At 44.1% G+C, this 19175-nt stretch overlaps 1 protein-coding gene across 1 annotated transcript; it reads left to right on the forward strand.

Moving 5' to 3' along the window:
• Nucleotides 1-4072: 4072 nt before the first annotated feature.
• LOC138903434 (uncharacterized) lies at nt 4073-4925 on the forward strand. Its single transcript, XM_070191405.1, has 2 exons — nt 4073-4402; nt 4851-4925. The coding sequence occupies exons 1-2, from the start codon at nt 4073-4075 to the stop codon at nt 4923-4925; spliced, it is 405 nt and encodes a 134-aa protein (XP_070047506.1).
• The last annotated feature ends 14250 nt before the right edge of the window (nt 4926-19175 follow it).

A 19175-nucleotide genomic window follows, 5' to 3' on the forward strand; every position in this document is an offset into this window, starting at 1 on the left:
TGAGTTATTGTGCGACAATTGCGCTAAATTGTGTTGTTTTATGTGTAGGAATATCGGAATAAATCATCGAATGAAAGTTGCACAAAAAGAGGACAAAAAACTCAAGAAAAGAGTCAAAAGCATCAAGTACCCAAACCGTGCAACAGACCAAGCTTCGCGAGGTCTATAGCCAGGTTGACCGTGCTATAGACTAGGCTTCGCGAGGTCTATAGCTAGGTCGACCGCGGTATAGACCAGGATTCGCGAGGTCTATAGCCAGGTCGACCACGCTATAGACCAGGCTTCATGAGGTCTATAGCCAGGTCGACCGCGCTATAGACCAGGCTTCACTAGGTCTATAACCAGGTTGACCACGCTACAAACCAGGCTTCGCGAGGTCTATAGCACGGTAATTAAAAGTCGCGGGATTAAAGGACCTAAACCCAGATTTGGACCGGAGGGTTTGATAAGTGGGAATTTTGACTACTTATTAGCTCCTTTTAGCTTTCGTTTTAGCCCAAAAGCATTTAATTGTGTTCCCGAAAACTAATACAATATGCTTAATTGCAGGAGTATTGAAAAATGAGCCACTAAGATGAAATCCAACTCATGAAGGAGTGATCTGAGCTCAAGAACAAAAAACAGGCACAAAAGCACAAAGTGCAGAGCGCAGAATATCATCTGCGGCTGCAGATTGTGAAGGCAAGCTTATCAGAGACAAGTGAAAAGTGCGGTCCGCACATGAAATGTGCGGCCGCAGAATCTAAGCAAGATCAGAAGTTCAGAGAGTTCTCATTTCAAGCTAAACGGAAGTGCGGACCGTACAATTATTGTCCGGCCGCAGAAGATCAGTCGTGCAGCCGCAACTGCATTTGTGCGGTCCGCAGAAGAGCCATGTGCGGCCGTACTCAGAAATGTGCGGACCGCAGAAAGAGAGAGATGCGGCCGCGGTTCAGAATTTTGCGGCCGCAAAAGTCCAATTCTGCCAAGCTGAAGAAAAATGCGGACCGCACATAGAATTGTGCGGCCGCAGAACCTCCGAAAGGGCAATTTTGTCTGAAAATTTCAGCACTGTATAAATAGAATAGTTTCGCTTTTTAGGGCAAATTTTGTAACTTTTGACATCAGCAGCTGTTTACTTTGCTTCTTTTAGTAATTTTAGCTATTTTGAGCATTTTGAATATTAGTTTTATCATTTTAGTCATTAATATGGTTTTAATTATCAGTTCTTCTTCTTTATCTTCTAATTTAAGCATGAGTAGCTAGATTTTTACTAGGGTTGTGACCCAACCCTAGTGTGTGAACTTGATGGATGTTTGATTTATTGCTTGTTTATGGTTGGGTGTTGATTATCTAGCCTTGTTCTTATTTTTAATTGAAGATTCAATGGTTGCAAATATTATTTCATGCCTAATAAACTGGGTCTCTACTTGAGAAAAAGAGACTTAGCCGAGGAAAACTTGGCTAGAAAGGAATTAGGTCAATCGAGAGATTGATAAAATCAATTAAATGGTTGAATCTAGAGATAGTAAAACCTGACTTGAGCTTATTATCAACTGTTTTGTTTAATACCCATTTGGATTTGAGAAAGCCAAATTGGGCAAAATCACTCTCTGACCAAGAGGTATTGAGTGGGTATTTGAGTGTTGATGTCTATACCAATAAAATAAGCTTTAAGGCTTACAACCCATTTAGCGAACACCTAGATGAAAATCATAGCCCTAGGCCTTTTATATCATTTGAAAAACAACAAAAACAATTTTTTAGTTTAAATTCTTAGTTTGTAATCTTAGTTTAAAATTAGACCTAGAAACAACCAAAGTTTGTGAAAGTGCAATTTGAGATAATTCAAGCTCATACACTATAATATATATCCCTAAGACCATCCATTCATAGCTCCCTGTGGAAAATCGACCCTCACTCCTTGTTGGGTATTACTATTGCATCGACCGTGTTCATATCCTCAAATAGAGGAATGAAATTGGACGAGGTCAATTTTTGGCGCCGTTGTCGGGGAGCTTAAAAGCGGTGTTAGCTATATATTTAGGTGTTTTTTGAAATATCTTCTTTCCTTCCTTGCTACTAACATGTGAGTACTGTAGGTACATTGATGGCAAACAACGAGTTCGGAAACATAGCAGTGGGGGATGTGGATGTTGATGATGATGCAATGGATGAGGTCCCTCTTGAACCTCAAGCCAATAGTCAAGGCCGACCGCCTCAAGACAATGTGCCCGTTCCATCCCCACCTCCACCACGAGCAGCTCCACACCGGATGTTGCCGAATGAAGGGTATGAAAGTGCTATAGTCCCATCCCGTATTAGGGCGGGCAATTTTCAAATAACCAATGTGATGCTCACTTTGCTTGAGCAACGAGGGTTCTTTGATACGTGTTGGGGAAGCAAACAAACAAATATCTCCGAGGATGCTTTGAGGCTAAGGCTTTTTCCCTTCTCTCCACGGGGGAAAGCTTTAGATTAGTTGGAACGTTTTTCAAATCATTCCATTCGTACGTGGAATGAACTTGCGGAGAAATTTATTTCAAAGTACTTCTCTCCCGGGCACATGGCTATTCTTCGGGATGAAATTCTAGCATTAAAGCAAGAGCCTAATGAACCACTATACGAGATATCGGAAAGATATAAGACAGTGGTGAAAGAGTGCCCTAACAATGATATGACGGAGAACATGATTTAACAAACTTTCTATCGGGGGATCAATACTACCAACCAATGTGTAGTGAATCAACTTTCCAGTGGGAACTTCATGACTATGCCTTATGCGGAGGCGTGTGAGGTTTTGGATGAAATGGTGAATACTTCATCGGCGTGGCAATCTAGAGCCAATGTCCCACATGGTGATCCAAATGTGATTCTTCTTCATAAAGAGTTACATGACCATGGGCAAGCAATAGCGGAGTTGGCAAACACCATGAACCAATTGGCAAAGGCTCAACTTCAACAAGTGCAAAACCTGAGGCAAGTTAATACTATGGAGGGAGTCAATATGATGGTAAACAAAAAAAGACCAAGAAGTCCACAAGTGCAACAAAGAATGGATAATTTTGTGCAAGATGATAGTGGGTTTGATCAAGGAGATTCTTACAATGATCAAGATGAAAAAGTCCAATATGTGAACAACTTTCAAGGGCAAAGAAACAACTACCAAGGCCCTAGCCAACAACAAAGGAGACCTTTGAATAATCAAGGCAATTGGAATAGTGAAAACAATCAAGGAAATTGGAGTGGAAGCAATAACCAAGGGAATTGGCAAAATAATAATAATCAGGGAAATTGGGGAGGCAAAAACCAAGGCAGGTAGAACTACAACCAAGGAAATCGGGGGTCGGGTTTTCAAAGGCCCCCGATGTACCAACAACCGAGCAACCCACTCCCTTATCCTTCTCATGGTCCTAGTTACTCCAACAATGAAATGGGTCGTATTGAGAACATGTTCAAGCAAATGATGGAGAAGAATGCCGATTCCGATGCTCAACTTGCTTCACACAACACATCAATCCGTAACTTAGAAGTGCAAATGGGTCAAATCTCTCAAGCTTGAAATTCTCGTCCTAAAGGGGCACTACCAAGTGATACGGTAGTGATCTCGAAGGATGGGAACACTACGGGGAATGCCATGGTCGTTACTACAAGAAGTGGAAAAGGTGGGAATGCACCTATCTCAAGCCAAAGGCAACTTGTGGATGATGAGCAAGTGGTAGAAGACTAGGAGATCCCGAACAATGTGGTGCAATCAAATGATGAAGTGCGGATTGATATTAATGACATGGTGGAAGAGACTTAAGAGGATGTGAAACCGTCTAGGGATCATGTGATTGACATACTTGAAACGGTAGTGTTGCCTAAGTCACCTCCTCCCTATCCTCAAAGGCTTGCCAAGAAAAATGGCGAGAATCAATCCAAGAAGTTCATTGATATGATGTAGAGTCTCTCTATAAATGTACCATTAGTTGAAACTTTGGAGCAAATACCCGGATATGCTAAGTTTATGAAAGACTTGGTGACAAAGAAGAGATCGATGAATTTTGAAATTATCAAAGTCAGTCACCAAGTGAGTGCAATTGTGCATTCGATGGCTCCAAAGTTGGAAGATCCCGGTGCTTTCACAATTCCTTGTACCATTGGAAGTGCTGAATTTGCAAAATCTCTCTGTAACCTTGGGGCGAGTATCAACTTGATGCCCTATTCAGTTTTCAAAATATTGGGAATTGGGCAACCAAGACCCACATCTATGAGATTACAAATGGCCGACCGTACAATGAAGATACTGTTGGGGGTGATTGAGGATGTTTTGGTTCGGGTTGACAAGTTCATTCTCCCGGCAAATTTTGTGATTCTTAATTGTGAAGTGGACTATGAGGTACCGATTATTCTTGGTAGACCTTTCCTTGCTATGGGAAAGGTTCTTGTTGATGTGGAAGCCGGTGAACTCACTTTTCGGGTGGGTGATGAAAAGGCGGTGTTCCACGTGTGAAAATCTATGAGGCAACTGAATAGCAATGAAGTGTGTTCGTTCATGGACTTGGTGACCGATGAGATTATTGATGATACAAGTGCCAGGATTAATGTGGGTGACATGTTGGAGGCCGTTTTGCTAAATTTTGATGATGAGGAAATGGATGGCTTCATTGAATATGTAAATTCTTTACAAGGGATAGGGGTCATACAATTATGCACCTCGAAAACTTTCCTTGGATCTCGAAAATAGCAAAACTCCTCCTACAAAGCCTTCAATTGAAGAGCCTCCTATCTTGGAGTTGAAGCTATTGCCTCCACATCTCAGGTATGAATTCCTTGGCCCTTGTTCTACTTTACTGGTTATTCTTTCCTCTTGTTTGACTAACGTGTAGGTTGACTCTACATTGGTGTGCTCCATAAGAGGAAGAAAGCTATTGGGTGGACTTTGGCGGATATCCGGGAAATAAGCTCTGCATTTTTCATACACAAGATTAATTTGGAGGAAGATGCCAAACCCGCCGTTGAACATCAAAGGAGACTCAATGAAGCGATGCAGGAGGTGGTCAAAAAGCTCTCTGTAACCTTGGGGCGAGTATCAACTTGATGCCCTATTCAGTTTTCAAAATATTGGGAATTGGGCAACCAAGACCCACATCTATGAGATTACAAATGGCCGACCGTACAATGAAGATACTGTTGGGGGTGATTGAGGATGTTTTGGTTCGGGTTGACAAGTTCATTCTCCCGGCGAATTTTGTGATTCTTGATTGTGAAGTGGACTATGAGGTGCCGATTATTCTTGGTAGACCTTTCCTTGCTACGGGAAAGGTTCTTGTTGATGTGGAAGCCGGTGAACTCACTTTTCAGGTGGGTGATGAAAAGGCGGTGTTCCACGTGTGCAAATCTATGAGGCAACCAAATAGCAATGAAGTGTGTTCGTTCATGGACTTGGTGACCGATGAGATTATTGATGATACAAGTTGCCACGATTAATGTGGGTGACATGTTGGAGGCCATTTTGCTAAATTTTGACGATGAGGAAATGGATGGCTTCATGGAATGTGTAAATTCTTTGCAAGGGATGGGGTCATACAATTATGCACCTCGAAAACTTTCCCTGGATCTCGAAAATAGGAAAACTCCTCCTACAAAGCCTTCAATTAAAGAGCCTCATATCTTGGAGTTGAAGCCATTGCCTCCACATCTCAGGTATGAATTCCTTGGCCCTTGTTCTACTTTACTGGTTATTCTTTCCTTTTGTTTGACTAACGTGCAGGTTGACTCTATATTGGTGTGCTCCATAAGAGGAAGAAAGCTATTGGGTGGACTTTGGCGGATATCCGGGGAATAAGCCCCGCATTTTTCATACACAAGATTAATTTGTAGGAAGATGCCAAACCCGCCGTTGAACATCAAAGGAGACTCAATGAAGCGATACAAGAGGTGGTCAAAAAGGAGATCATAAAGTGGTTGGATGCCGGGGTTGTCTACCCTATTTCTGACAGTTCGTAGACTTCTCCAGTGCAATGCGTTCCGAAGAAGGGGGCATAACTATGGTCACCAATGATAAGAATGAGTTGATTCCAATAAGAACTGTGATCGGGTGGAGAGTGTGTATGGACTATCGGAAGCTAAACAAAGTCACAAGGAAAGACCATTTCCCACTACCCTTTCTTGACCAAATACTTGATAGGTTGGCCGGCCGGGCGTTCTATTGCTTTCTAGATGGATATTCGGGCTACAATCAAATCCTTATTGCCCTAGAAGATCAAGAGAAAACAACATTCACTTGTCCTTATGGCACTTTTGCTTTCAAGCGGATGCCATTTGGCTTATGCAATGCACCGATAACTTTTCAACGGTATATGATGGCGATCTTTACGGATATGGTAGAGGACTACCTTGAAGTTTTCATGGATGACTTTTCGGTAGTCGGAGATTTCTTTGATGATTGCTTGGCAAATTTGGATAAGGTTTTGGCAAGGTGTGAAGAAAAGGAGTTGGTGTTAAATTGGGATAAATGCCATTTCATGGTTGAGGAGGGTATTGTTCTTGGCCACAAAATTTCAAAGAAGGGAATAGAGGTCGACAAGACGAAAATAGAGGTGATTTCTAAACTTCCACCTCCAACATCCGTAAAGGGCGTGAGAAGTTTCTTGGGTCACACGGGGTTCTACCGGCGTTTCATAAAGGATTTTTCCAAGGTGGTGAACCCCTTGTGCAAGCTTTTGGAGAAAGATGCTAAATTTCACTTCAACGATGATTGCATGAGAGCATTTGAATTGCTCAAATTCAAGTTGACAACTACTCCCATTATCACCACCCCGAATTGGAGCATTCCTTTTGAGCTCATGTGTGATGCTAGTGATGTGGAGGTTGGAGCAGTTTTGGGGCAACATATCAATAAGATATTTCATCTGGTCTACTATGCTAATAAGACAATGAATGATGCCCAAGTCAATTACACAGTGACCGAAAAAGAGCTCTTTGCCATTGTGTTTGCTATTGAGAAGTTTCGCTCGTACTTGATGGGTGCAAAAGTGATTGTCCACACAGATCATGCAGTACTTTGTTACCTTATGAGCAAGAAATATTCCAAAGCCCGGTTGATGAGATGAGTGTTTTTGTTGCAAGAGTTTGACATAGACATCCAAGACCGAAAAGGAAGTAAAATCCAAGTGGCGGACCACTTGTCGCGTTTGGAGGAGGAGGGGAGGCCGCATGATGGCCTTGAAATCAATGACTCCTTCCCTGATGAGCAACTATTAGCCATTTCAATGAAAAAGGTTCCATGGTTCGTGGATCTAGCAAATTTTCTTGTGAGTGGTATCATCCCGGGTGAGTTCTCTTCAAACCAAAGGAAGAAGCTCAAACGAGATTGTCAAGACTATTATTGGGATGAACCATACCTTTTCCGGATTTGTACAGATGGAGTGATTAGAAGATGTGTACCGGAGGAGGAACAATGTAAATTTCTAGCGGCTTGTCATTCTTCGCCATATGGTGGTCACCATGGTAGAGCAAGAATGGCGGCTAAAGTGTTAAGTTGCGGCTTCTATTGGCCCACTCTTTACAAGGATGTTAGTGATCTTGTCAAGCGTTGTGATGGATGTCAAAGGGACGATGGAATCTCAAAGAAAAACGAAATGCCCCTCACCACCATTTTGGAGATTGATATTTTCGATGTGTGGGGTATTGACTTTATGGGTCCCTTTGTGAGTTCTTATGGAAACACTTACATCTTGGTAGCTGTTGATTATATGTCAAAATGGGCTGAGGTCGTTGCTTTACCCAACAATGAAACAAGAAGTATAGTGGCATTTTTGAAGAAGAACATTTTCACAAGGTTTGGTACTCTGCGGGCTATCATAAGCGATTGGGAGTCACATTTTTGCAACAAAGCTTTTGACACCTTGCTTAGCAAGTATGGTGTCACTCATAAAGTTATGACTCCCTATGACCCTCAAGAAAGAGGTCTAGTGGAAGTCTCCAACTAGGAGATAAAGAGTATTTTGTCCAAAACAGTGAATGTTAATCTGACGGATTAGTCAAAGAAGCTTGATGATGCACTATGGGCTTATCGGACTGCTTTCAAAACTCCTACCAGGATGTCTCCATACCGGTTGTTATTTGGAAAAGCTTATCATCTTCCGGTGGAACTTGAGCACAAGGCCATGTGGGCTTTAAAGAAGTTAAATCTTGATTGGGATGCAGTTGCCACCTTGCGGGTTGCACATTTGAATGAATTAGATGAATTCTGGTATCATGCATATGCAAGTTCGTCCTTGTACAAAGAAAGAATGAAGTACCTTCATTACAAATACATCCAAAACAGGGAATTCAAGGTGGGTGATCTTGTTTTGTTGTTCAACACACTATTGAAGATGTTTCCCGTAAAGTTGAAATCCAAATGGAGTGCTCCCTTTGAAATTGTGGGTGTGACACCTTTTGGTGCATTGGACTTGAAGACCAAAAATGATGAGGTATTCTGAGTCAATGGTCACCGAGTAAAGCATTATTTGGGACAAGATGATGATGGCCATGTGGTGGCAGTGATTCATTTGAAGTGATGGTAATCTGCGTCGTGCCGCGCCGTTAAATCAGGCGCTTCTTATAAGGCAACCCATGTTTCTTTTTCTTGTTATTTTTCTTCTTCTTTAGAAAGGTCTTATTTTGTGATAACTGGTTTTGAAGTGTGTTGCAGGAATGATTGTGCTTTACAGGGACTGTGCTCAGGAAAATTGGCTAGGTATGAAAAAAGTGTGGACCGCACAATTTTGAATGCCACAGCAGAATGGGATTTGCGGCTGCACAACTTGAGATGAAAAATTGCACACTATCTGAAGTTTGTTTGTCAGAGAAATGGCCATTGTGCGGCCGCACCAGAATCTATGATCGCACAAGGAATTCTGCGGACTGCAAATCAATAAAGGATAAATACACATCAGGTAAAAGAGTGTGGACCACAGAAGGAATTCTGTGGCCGCACTCATCTCTTGAACTTTTGGCCAATCCTGTAAGTATAAATAGTAGGATTCAATCTACTGTTGAAACTTTACAAACACTGAGAAATTAAAACAAAGGCAAAAATAGTGCACTCGACTGATTCACTCATCTGACACTTAATTCAACACATTTGATCCTTCTTTAACACCACTTCATCACTGGTATGTTCAAATCATCTCTAGAATTTTTCAATTTTCTTAATGTAGTTCATAATTTGTTAGTTATTTTTAGACCATCTGTCAAATTCATATCCATGTAGGTTGTAGATTGTGTTGGGTAAGCTCTTAGTTGCTATTTGGGGAATGGGTAATTGGTTTATCATGTTTAATTGCTTATACCATGTCCAATTTGTGCATAAAAATTGAAACCCTAAAGCACTATGCCCGATTTGATTTCGAAATGTGTGGTCGTATAAGGAATTGTGCGGTCCACAGAATTGCATGCTTATGGCATTTGGTTAGGCAAAAGTGTGCCGCACTTGAAATTGTGCGGTCCGCAGAAATTCAATCGCGGCTGCAAAAAAGTGTGTGCGGCCACAGATCGAGGCATTATCTATCTTTAGAGAGTTACCGGTTTTAAGGACTTCAATGTGCGACCGTACTAAAAAATGTGCGGCCGCACTAAAAAATATGCGGTCGCACTCAAATATGTGCGGCCACACTAAAAAATGTGTGGTATGCATTTCAGATGTGCGACCGCACTCAAAATTGTGCGGACCGTGATTTCAGACCTGCGATCGTACTTGTAATTGAGCAGACCACACTTCCCCACCCTGCAACATGTTTTGTTCTTCAAATTTTCTGCTTACATGCACTTGAACTAGAACTGACTCTTACTGCTGTTTTGTGCAGAATATGGTTAGATCACGTGGTCGTGGTGATACATCAAAGGGGAGGGGTGAACCTTCCAGAAGTAGGGGCAAAAGAACTTTACCCCTCGCCCTCCAAAAAGTAATCAGTATGAAACCCATAACAGACCGAGGTAGACAGCCGGAGCCCTCGGAATCAAGTTTATATGCCCCGTCAAGGGAAGCATCAGAGGGCAATTTAGTGCAAGAGCAGCTTGTTTTGCATTCACAACCACATCAGCCTCAGGACATATTTCAACTGAGAAATGAGCCTACCTCTTATGAGAGTACTACTGAGGGGTCGGAAGGGAACAGTCAGGCTTCAGAGCCTTCATCTACACATGCCCCTAATGCACCAGCTACTACAGTGGATATGGATGATATCCCGGATGATGGCCGAGGTGGCGATACCAGAGTTGCCACCCTTGATAAATCTAAGAAGAAAGAAATCTGGGAAGATAGGTTCATTAGTCTAACTGCATTGAATAGGTTTCGAGAGTGGTGGACATCGAGATCGCTCACTCTTGAGCGTCAGTTCTTGTTGAAAGACCTTGAGAAATACAATCCAACAGTGCTGAGACAGTTCAAAGAGAGGAAGGGGTGGACATGATTCACTCAAGATGTGGTAGATGCCAAAAAGTACTTGGTCCGGGAATTTTACGCCAATGTGGCACACATAAAGATGGGGACCAAAGTGACGAAAGTGAGAAATCTGAAAGTGAGGTTTGACCAGACCACCCTGAACACATACTTAGGGTTAGAGGATGTGGATCCGGTGCAATACTTGGAAAAGCTGGTTATGGGTGATGCAGCTCGCCCATGGCTAGCTGAGCTTCTGGAAGCTCCGGGACCACCACCACCATAGATCACAACAGGGATTCCAATTCAGCGGAACACCCTGAATTTTGAGGCAAAGGGATGGCGGACGTTTGTGTGTAGCAGAATAGACCCATGCCGGAATGAAACAAATCTACCAATCTCACGAGCAGTGTTGGTCACCTCGATCATGGCCGGGTACCCAATCAATGTGGGTGTCATGATGTCGGTCAACATGTCCTTGGCTCCCAGGTAAGGTGACACCTCCTACCCGTATCCCAACCACTATCACTGAGTACCTTACAGATGTGGGGGTGGAACCAAGGGATTTTGACACCAAGGTGAGGGCGAAAAAGCCTTTCTTATGATATTCTTTGATGGATGGTGGAAACACAAAGAAGAAGGGTCAACCCTCTACTATTGTAGGCCAGTCTGATGAGCCTGCTGGGGTAGCTGCTAGGACAGTTGACGTGTCATCTACTTCAGCAGATCCTTCTGATAGTGCAACACTATGCCTTCACCTCTTTCTTCAGGTCCTTCAGCATCAGTGCCTTCCACATCGGTTTTGAAGCCGGTGCCCATGCCCACTCATCCACTATCTGTGATGCGGGTTTCCCAAACATTGGCAAGCCTCAACAACAGGATACAGACAGCTATAACAAAGCTGACTGACATATCCAGTGTTGTTGCAGCACAGTCATCCATCCCGGCACCCCAGATTCCTTCGATAGTTGAGGACACATTAAAAAAGATCTTGGAGAACCATACCACCATCATGAATACCTTGGTAGCACATGGATCAGTGATTGAGGAGCTGGGGAAGCAGGTAAAGAAAATGAGAAAATCCCAGGCATCTAAGAAATTAGTTGACAGGTTGAGGATAGAGGTGACCAAGATAGCAACAGCTGGGGAGCTTCCATTCGATTTGCTCATAGGGTCAAACCCACCAGCATCAGCAGCTCCAGCATCACACCTGTTCCAGCGGCACCAGCTGGCCAGTCTGAGGAGCCAGACATGGTTGCCGACACTGCTGAGGCGGTGCGCCAGATGTTCACCAACCCAGTTACTCCCAGAACCGGGGATGATAAAATCCAGTTAGAGGAGACTGAGGGCGGTGACGCTGCTATGGACACAGAGATGTCCAAGGCCACATAGGGAGTCCTCTTTACTCTTACCTTTCCTTATTCTTATTTTTTTAAGCATTGAGGACAATGCTTATTTTTATTCGGGGGGGAGGGGAGGGGGAGTCTATTTGATATTTGGATAATTTGACATTTGATTTGTAATAACTGATAACATTTTCTTTTCTTTTTCTTTGCATTATGTATATATTCTTCTCTCTTTCTATTGATGTATATATTCTCTCTTTTCCTCTCTCATTATGTATATTCATTTATGCTTTGTAGCTTCTTTATTTTATTTTCTTAATAGTCAATGTTTAATTTAGTAGCTTCTTGTTTAGTTTAATAACTTCTTTTTAATTTTGTAGCTTCTTTTTATGTTTTTAGTGGTCAATAAGCCTTTAATTTTCTTAATGTCACGGTTTTGTAACGACCCGGCCGGTCGTTTCGGGAGTTATATCCCCGTTTCCTCCATTTTTGTTTCATTTATGCTCTTAAGCTATATTATGATATACCGGGTTAGTTGGTTTGGGTCCGGGGTGGTTTCAGAGTGGAATGAGACACTTAGTCTCTTATTTAGCACCTTAAGTTAGAAAAGTCAATTGGATATTGACCTATATGTAAATGATATCGGATTTAAATTATGATGGTTCCGTTAGCTCCGTTAGGTGATTTTGGACTTAGGAGTGCGTCCGGAATGTGATTTGGAGGTCCGTGGTAGAATTAGGCTTGAATTGGCGAAATTAAAAATTTGGCGATTTTCGGTCGGCAGTGAAAAATTTGATATCGGGGTCGGAATAGAATTTTGGAAGTTGGAGTAGGTTCGTAGTGTCATTTGTGACGTGTGTGCAAAATTTGAAGTCATTCGGACGTGGTTTAGTTGGTTTAGGCATCGGTTGCCGAATTTGGAAATTTAGAAGTTCTTAGGCTTGAATCCGAGGGTAATTTGGTGTTTGGATGTTGTTTTGAGTGATTCGAAGGTTCGCCTAAGTTTGTATGTTGATATATGACTTGTTAGTATTTTTGGTTGAGGTCCCGAGGGCCTCGGGGTGATTTCGGGTGATTAACGGAACAAGTTTGGATATTGGAGGATTGCTGAAGTTGGAACTCAGTTGTCATAATCGCACCTGCGGATGTCTCATCGCAGGTGCGAGCCCACAGAAGCGAGCGAGATGTCACAGATGCGAGGTTGGAGGAGCTGGACAGAAGGCATAGGTGCGATGAAGTTCCCGCACCTGCGAGGCCGTAGAAGTGCACAAGAGGTCGCAGGTGCGGACAATGTCGAGGTAGGCTGGGTCCGCAGGTGCGTAGGATAGGTCGCATCTGCGAGTCCGCAGATGCGTATAGGTGACGCAGAAGTTGAAGTGAGGAAGTCAGGCAGTGGCCGCAGGTGCGAGGTATTTTCCGCACCTGCGTGGTCGCAGATGCGGAAATGGAGCGCAGGTGCGAAGTCTGGGCGTTTAAGTGACTTGCACATGTGCGGTTGTTTGGACCGCAGGTGCGAAAAGCCTGGGCAGAAACCATAAGTAGAACCCTTCGCGAATTTGGTTCATTTCCACCATTTTCAAGTTGGTTTTTGGAGCTTTTGGAGTGATATTTGAAGGGTGATTCAAGGGCTATCAGTGAGGTAAGTTGCTTGAGCCCTAATACTCATATGTATGGTGATTTCCCGTTGTTTAATCATGTAATTAGTGAAAATGAGGGGTTAGGACTTGGGATTTTGGAGAGTTTAATTTAAGGGTTTGAGGGACCAAACGATGTCGGATTTTGATAAATTTTGTATGTATGGACTCGTGAGTAGATGAACTTCCTAGTTTTGTAAATTTTGTCGGATTTTGAGTTGTGGGGCCGGGGGCCTTGAGCCAATTTCGGGTTTTGGGCTAATTTGATAGTTTTTCTTGTGGAATTCATTCCATTAGCGTATATTGATGGTATTGTACTGATTGTGAATAGATTCAGAGCATTTGGAGGCCGAGTCTAGAGGCAAGAGCATTGCGGGGGTAGAGATTTGACCGGTTTGAGGTAAGTAACAATTGTAAATCTAGTCCTGAGGGTATGAAACCCCGGATTTTTCATATCATTCTAATATTTTGAGGTGACGCACATGCTAGGTGACAGGCGTGTGGGTGTGCACTGTTGGGGATTGTGACTTGGTCCGTCCCGTAGCAACTGTAAAGTTGCATATTTTGTTGAAACTATATGATACTTATATGTTTTAGAAAGAGTTTCTGTAAATTAGGCCGAATGCCATGTTTTGGGCCTTGTGCCAGTGCTGCTTGGACCCTTAGGGGCCTTTTCTTACTATCCTCTCACTGTTTTCGATTGAAAATCTATACTCAGTCATGGTTATACTTATTTACTGCATAACTCGGATTTATGACTCTATTTTGATGCATATAAATGTTGTTTTGGGCTGAATGCCCTGTTTTTACTGAAATGCCCGAATGGCTCGAGAGGTTTATGACTGAGTGAGGCCGAGGGCCTGATTTGTGAGGATATTTATGGGATCGGGCTGCACACCGCAGCATGTTTGATATAGGCCGAGGGCCTGAGTGATTTATGCCATGATTTGGCTTGATATAGCGCTTGGGCAGAAGGAGCCCCTCCGGAGTCTAGACACACACCCAGTGAGCGCAGGTACCTACAGAGTGTGAGTGTCGAATGCCGAGTGCTGACTGACTGGGAGGCATGAGTGATTGTGAGGTATGCCCGAGTGGCATGAGTGACTATGAGGTATGCCCGAGAGGCATGAGTGACTATGAGGTTTGCCCGATGGGCTGTATATGAGTGATGTTTTGCCCTATGGGCTGTTTATGATTTCATTATTTTTCTCACCTTTGCATTTAGCCTCTGTTTGAAAACTGTTGAAATATATCTTTAAATGATTTCACTGGAACTGGGTTTAAACGAGATGATTTGATTCAAACACTGATTTTTAAAGCATGTTGTACTTTACTGAATTGTTGTGATATGAACTTGATATGCTCTATTGCTCGTCACTACTACTCAGTCTTTATTTATTGTTGTTACTTACTGAGTTGGCGTACTCACGTTACTCCCTACACCTTGTGTGCAGATCCAGGTGTAGCTGGGCACAATAGCGGTTGTTGATTATTCTGGTTGCAGATTTTCTCGGGGATAGCAAGGTAGCTGCTTGGAGATCGCAGCCCCTGCTCTTCCCCCTCTTATCTTCCTTTAGTTGTATTTAACTATTTTCTAGACTATGTTAGTCTTAATATTGTCAGACAAATGGTAGTAGATACTTATGACTAGTGACACCCCAATGTCGGGCTTTTCTTTTCCGCACTTTTATTTTGATTTGAACTTCTTTACGAAGGTTTTTATGTTAAATAGGATTGAAATTATATTTGAAATGAAAATATCGGTTTGTTTTGGAAATGAGTCTGCTTGCCTAGTTCCACGATAGGCGCCATCACGACAGAGGTTAGTTTAGTCGTAACAGATTGGTATCAGAGCTAGGTTACAAAGGTCTCACGAGTCATGAGCGGGTTTAGTAGGGTCTTACAGATCGGTACGGAGACGTCTGTACTTATCTTCGATAGGCTGCAGAACCTTTAGGAAACTTCACATTCTTGAATTCTTGTCGTGCGAATCTGTTGATTCTAGTAACTAAATATCTGTTGTTTCATTCTCTCATAGATGGTGAGGACTCGTGCTACTGGTCAGGAAGGCCATCCACTAGTACCACCAGCCAGGGCCACGAGAGGCCGAGGCCGCGGTAGAGGTCGTGGTAGGGGCAGAAGTGCAGCCCGTACAGCAGGTGGGGTAGTACCTGCAGATCCACCAGTTGTCCCAGGTTAGGACCAGGTTCCCAGTTGTTGATGCACCAGCTCAGGCACCATCTGTGCCTATTGTTATTCCAGGCCTTGAGCATGTACCGGCCTTGCTCAGGCAGTTTCTATCTCGACGGCTGCAGACACTTCTCAGGCCGGGGAGGTACTCAGACTCTCGTTGCTCGCACACCCGAGCAGGTTGTTCAGGAACTTCAGACACCGGAGGCACCACCAGCCCAGCCGGTTATAGCTGCATAGGATTATGTGGTTCCTGCTATGCCTGAGGATGATCAGTGTAGGTTGAAGAGGTTTGGGAGACTCCAGCCACCACCTTTCAGTGGCACAGAGAGAGAGGATGCTCAGGACTTCTTGGACAAGTGTCAGAGGATACTCCGTACTGCTGGTATTCTGGAGACTTGTGGGGTCTCATTCACTACTTTTCAGTTCTCCGGGGCTGCACTTAGATGGTGGGAGACTTATGAGAGGCGTAGGCCTATTGGCGCAGCACCCCTTACTTGGCAGCAGTTCTCCGTGGTCTTTTTGGAGAAGTTCGTGCCTCGATCCCGCAGAGAGGAGCTGCGCGGACAGTTTGAGCGGCTTCGCCAGGGTGATATGTCTGTGACACAGTATGAGATGTGATTCTACGAGTTGGCCCGTCATGCGATCCGGTTGGTTCCCACGGACAGGGAGAGGATCATGAGGTTTATTGATGGTCTCACTTTTCAGCTACAGTTGCTTATGGCCAGAGAGAGGGTGTCTGGTGCTACCTTTGATGAGGTTGTCAACATTGCTCGACAGATTGAGATATTTCACGGTCAGGTGAGGGTTGAGAGGGAGGCCAAGAGGCCTCGTGGACAGGGTAGATTCAGCGGTGCTCCTTTTGGGGGTCAGTTTCAGCATGGTATAGGTCGTCATTTCAGACAGACTCAGTCAGCTCGACCATTTCACCGTGGTGCATCATCTGGCCATGGTTCTCACAGTTCTCATCAGGGCCACTTATCACTTAGTGCCCTTCCAGCTCAGAGTTCGTCCCGTGCTCCACCAGTTCAGGGCTCCCCTATGACAGGTTCTTCTACTGGTTATCCCGGTGCTCGGGGCTCCCTTGAGTTCCCGCCACCAGCAACAGGTTGTTGTTTTGAGTGTGGGAAGTTTGGGCATATATGAAGGCAGTGTCCTCGTCGTCATGGAGGTCTATCTCAGCAGAGGAGTCAGCCTTCGACTTCAACACCAGTTACTTCACCACCCGCCCAGTCAACTCGGGGTGGAGGTCAGTCAGCTAGGGGTTGCCCTAGAGGGGGAGGCAGATCAGAGGGTGGCCAGGCCCATTTCTATGCCCTCCCTTCCAGACCAGATGATATTGCTTCAGATGTTGTGATTACAGGTATTGTCTCAATTTGTCACAAAGATGCCTCAGTATTATTTGACCCTGGTTCCACGTATTCATATGTTTCCTCATATTTTACCCATTTTCTGGATTTTCCTCGTGAGTCTTTAGTTTCATCTGTTCATGTGTCTACTCCTATGGGTGATACTATTGTTGTGGACTGCATATATCGGTCATGTGTGGTGACTATTGGGGGTCTGGAGTCCCAAGTGGACCTTTTGCTGCTCAGTATGGTTGACTTTGATGTGATATTGGGTATGGATTGGTTATCTCCATGTCATGATGTTCTAGATTGTCACGCTTAGATGATGACGTTGTCTATGCCAGAATTTCCGAGGGTTGAGTGGAGCGGTTCTGTAGATTATGTACCAAGTAGGGTGATTTCATATTTGAAGGCTCAGCATATGGTTGAGAAGGGTTGCCTATCTTATTTGGCTTTTGTGAGGGATGTTAGTGCAGAGACAGATGTCATTGATTCTATTCCGGTGGTACGTGATTTTTTTGATGTGTTTCCTGCAGACCTGTCGGGCATGCCGCCTGATAGGGATATTGACTTCGGTATTGATTTGGTGTTGGGCACTCAGCCCATTTCTATTCCACCTATCGTATGGCACCGACGGAGTTGAAGGAACTGAAAGAACAACTTCAGGAACTCCTTGATAAGGGGTTTATTCGGCCTAGTGTGTCACCTTGGGGTGCACCGGTTCTATTTGTGAAGAAGAAGGATGGTTCAATGAGAATGTGTATTGATTACAGGCAGTTGAACAAGGTCACAGTCAAGAACAAGTATCCTTTGCCTCGTATTGATGATTTATTCGACCAGCTTCAGGGAGCGAGGGTGTTCTCCAAGATTGATTTGAGGTCCGGTTATCACCAGCTGAAGATTCAGGATTCAGATATTCTTAAGACAACTTTCAGGACCCAATATAGCCATTATGAGTTCTTAGTGATGTCTTTTGGGCTGACCAATGCCCCAACATCGTTCATGCATTTGATGAACAGTGTATTCTAGCCCTATTTGGACTCATTCATTGTTGTATTCATTGATGACATCCTGGTGTACTCTCGTATCCAGGAGGAGCATGCTCCGCATTTGAGGATTGTATTACAGAGATTGAGGGAGGAGAAGCTTTATGAAAAGTTCTCCAAGTGTGAGTTTTGGCTCAGTGCAGTAGCATTCTTGGGACACGTGGTGTCCAGTGAGGGTATTTAGGTGGACCCGAAGAAGATAGAGGCGGTGCCAAGTTGGCTTAGACCGTCCTCATCCACGGAGATTAGGAGCTTCCTTGATTTTGCGGGTTATTACCGTCGCTTTGTGAGTGATTTTCATCTATTGCATCGCCCTTGACCAAATTGACCCAAAAGGGTGCTCCATTCAGGTGGTCGAATGAGTGTGAGGAGAGCTTTCATAAGCTCAAGACTACTTTGACCACAGCTCCAGTGTTAGTTCTGCCATCAGCTTCAGGTTCTTACACTGTGTATTGTGATGCCTCGAGGATAGGCATTGGTTGTGTTTTGATGCAGGAGGGTAGGGTGATTGCCTATGTCTCGCGCCAGTTGAAGACCCATGAGAAGAACTATACTGTACAGAATCTTGAGTTAGCAGCCATAGTTCACGCCTTGAAGATTTGGCGTCATTATTTGTATGGGGTTCATTGTGAGATCTATACTGATCACCGGAGTCTGCAGCATCTGTTCAAGCAGAAGGATCATAATTTGCGTCAGCGGAGATGGTTGGAGCTTTTTAAGGACTATGATATCACTATTCCGTACCATCCGGGGAAGGCCAATGTGGTGGCAGATGCTTTGAGTCATCGGGCAGAGAGTTTAGGGAGTTTAGCATATCTTCTAGTAGCAGAGAGACCTTTGGCATTGGATGTTCAGGCCTTAGCGGGCTAGCTTGTCAGATTGGATATTTCGGAGCCTAGTCGGGTATTGGCTTGCGTGGTCTCCATGTCTTCACTTTATGACCGTATCAGGGAGCGTCAGTATGATGACCCCCACTTGCTCGTTCTTCAGGACAGGGTTCGGAGAGGTGATGCTAGGGATGTGATTATTGGTGATGACGACGTGTTGAGGATGCAGGGCCGAATATGTGTGCCTAATGTAGATGGGCTTCGGGAGTTGATTCTCGGGGAGGCCCACAGCTCGCGGTATTCCATCCATCCGGGTGCCGCGAAGATGTACCAGGATTTGAGACAACACTATTGGTGGAGGCGGATGAAGAAGGATATTGTTGGGTTTGTAGC

Source organism: Nicotiana tomentosiformis, chromosome 12 (genome assembly GCF_000390325.3).
Source record: "Nicotiana tomentosiformis chromosome 12, ASM39032v3, whole genome shotgun sequence".
NCBI lineage: Eukaryota > Viridiplantae > Streptophyta > Magnoliopsida > Solanales > Solanaceae > Nicotiana > Nicotiana tomentosiformis.

Coding starts and splice junctions, on each gene's coding strand:
- LOC138903434 (XM_070191405.1), top strand. CDS start 4,073: ATGGCTCCAAAGTTGGAAGATCCCGGTGCTTTCACAATTCCTTGTACC. Junction 4,403..4,850: donor CTTTCCTTGCTATGGGAAAG/GTTCTTGTTGAT, acceptor ACTAACGTGTAG/GTTGACTCTACATTGGTGTG.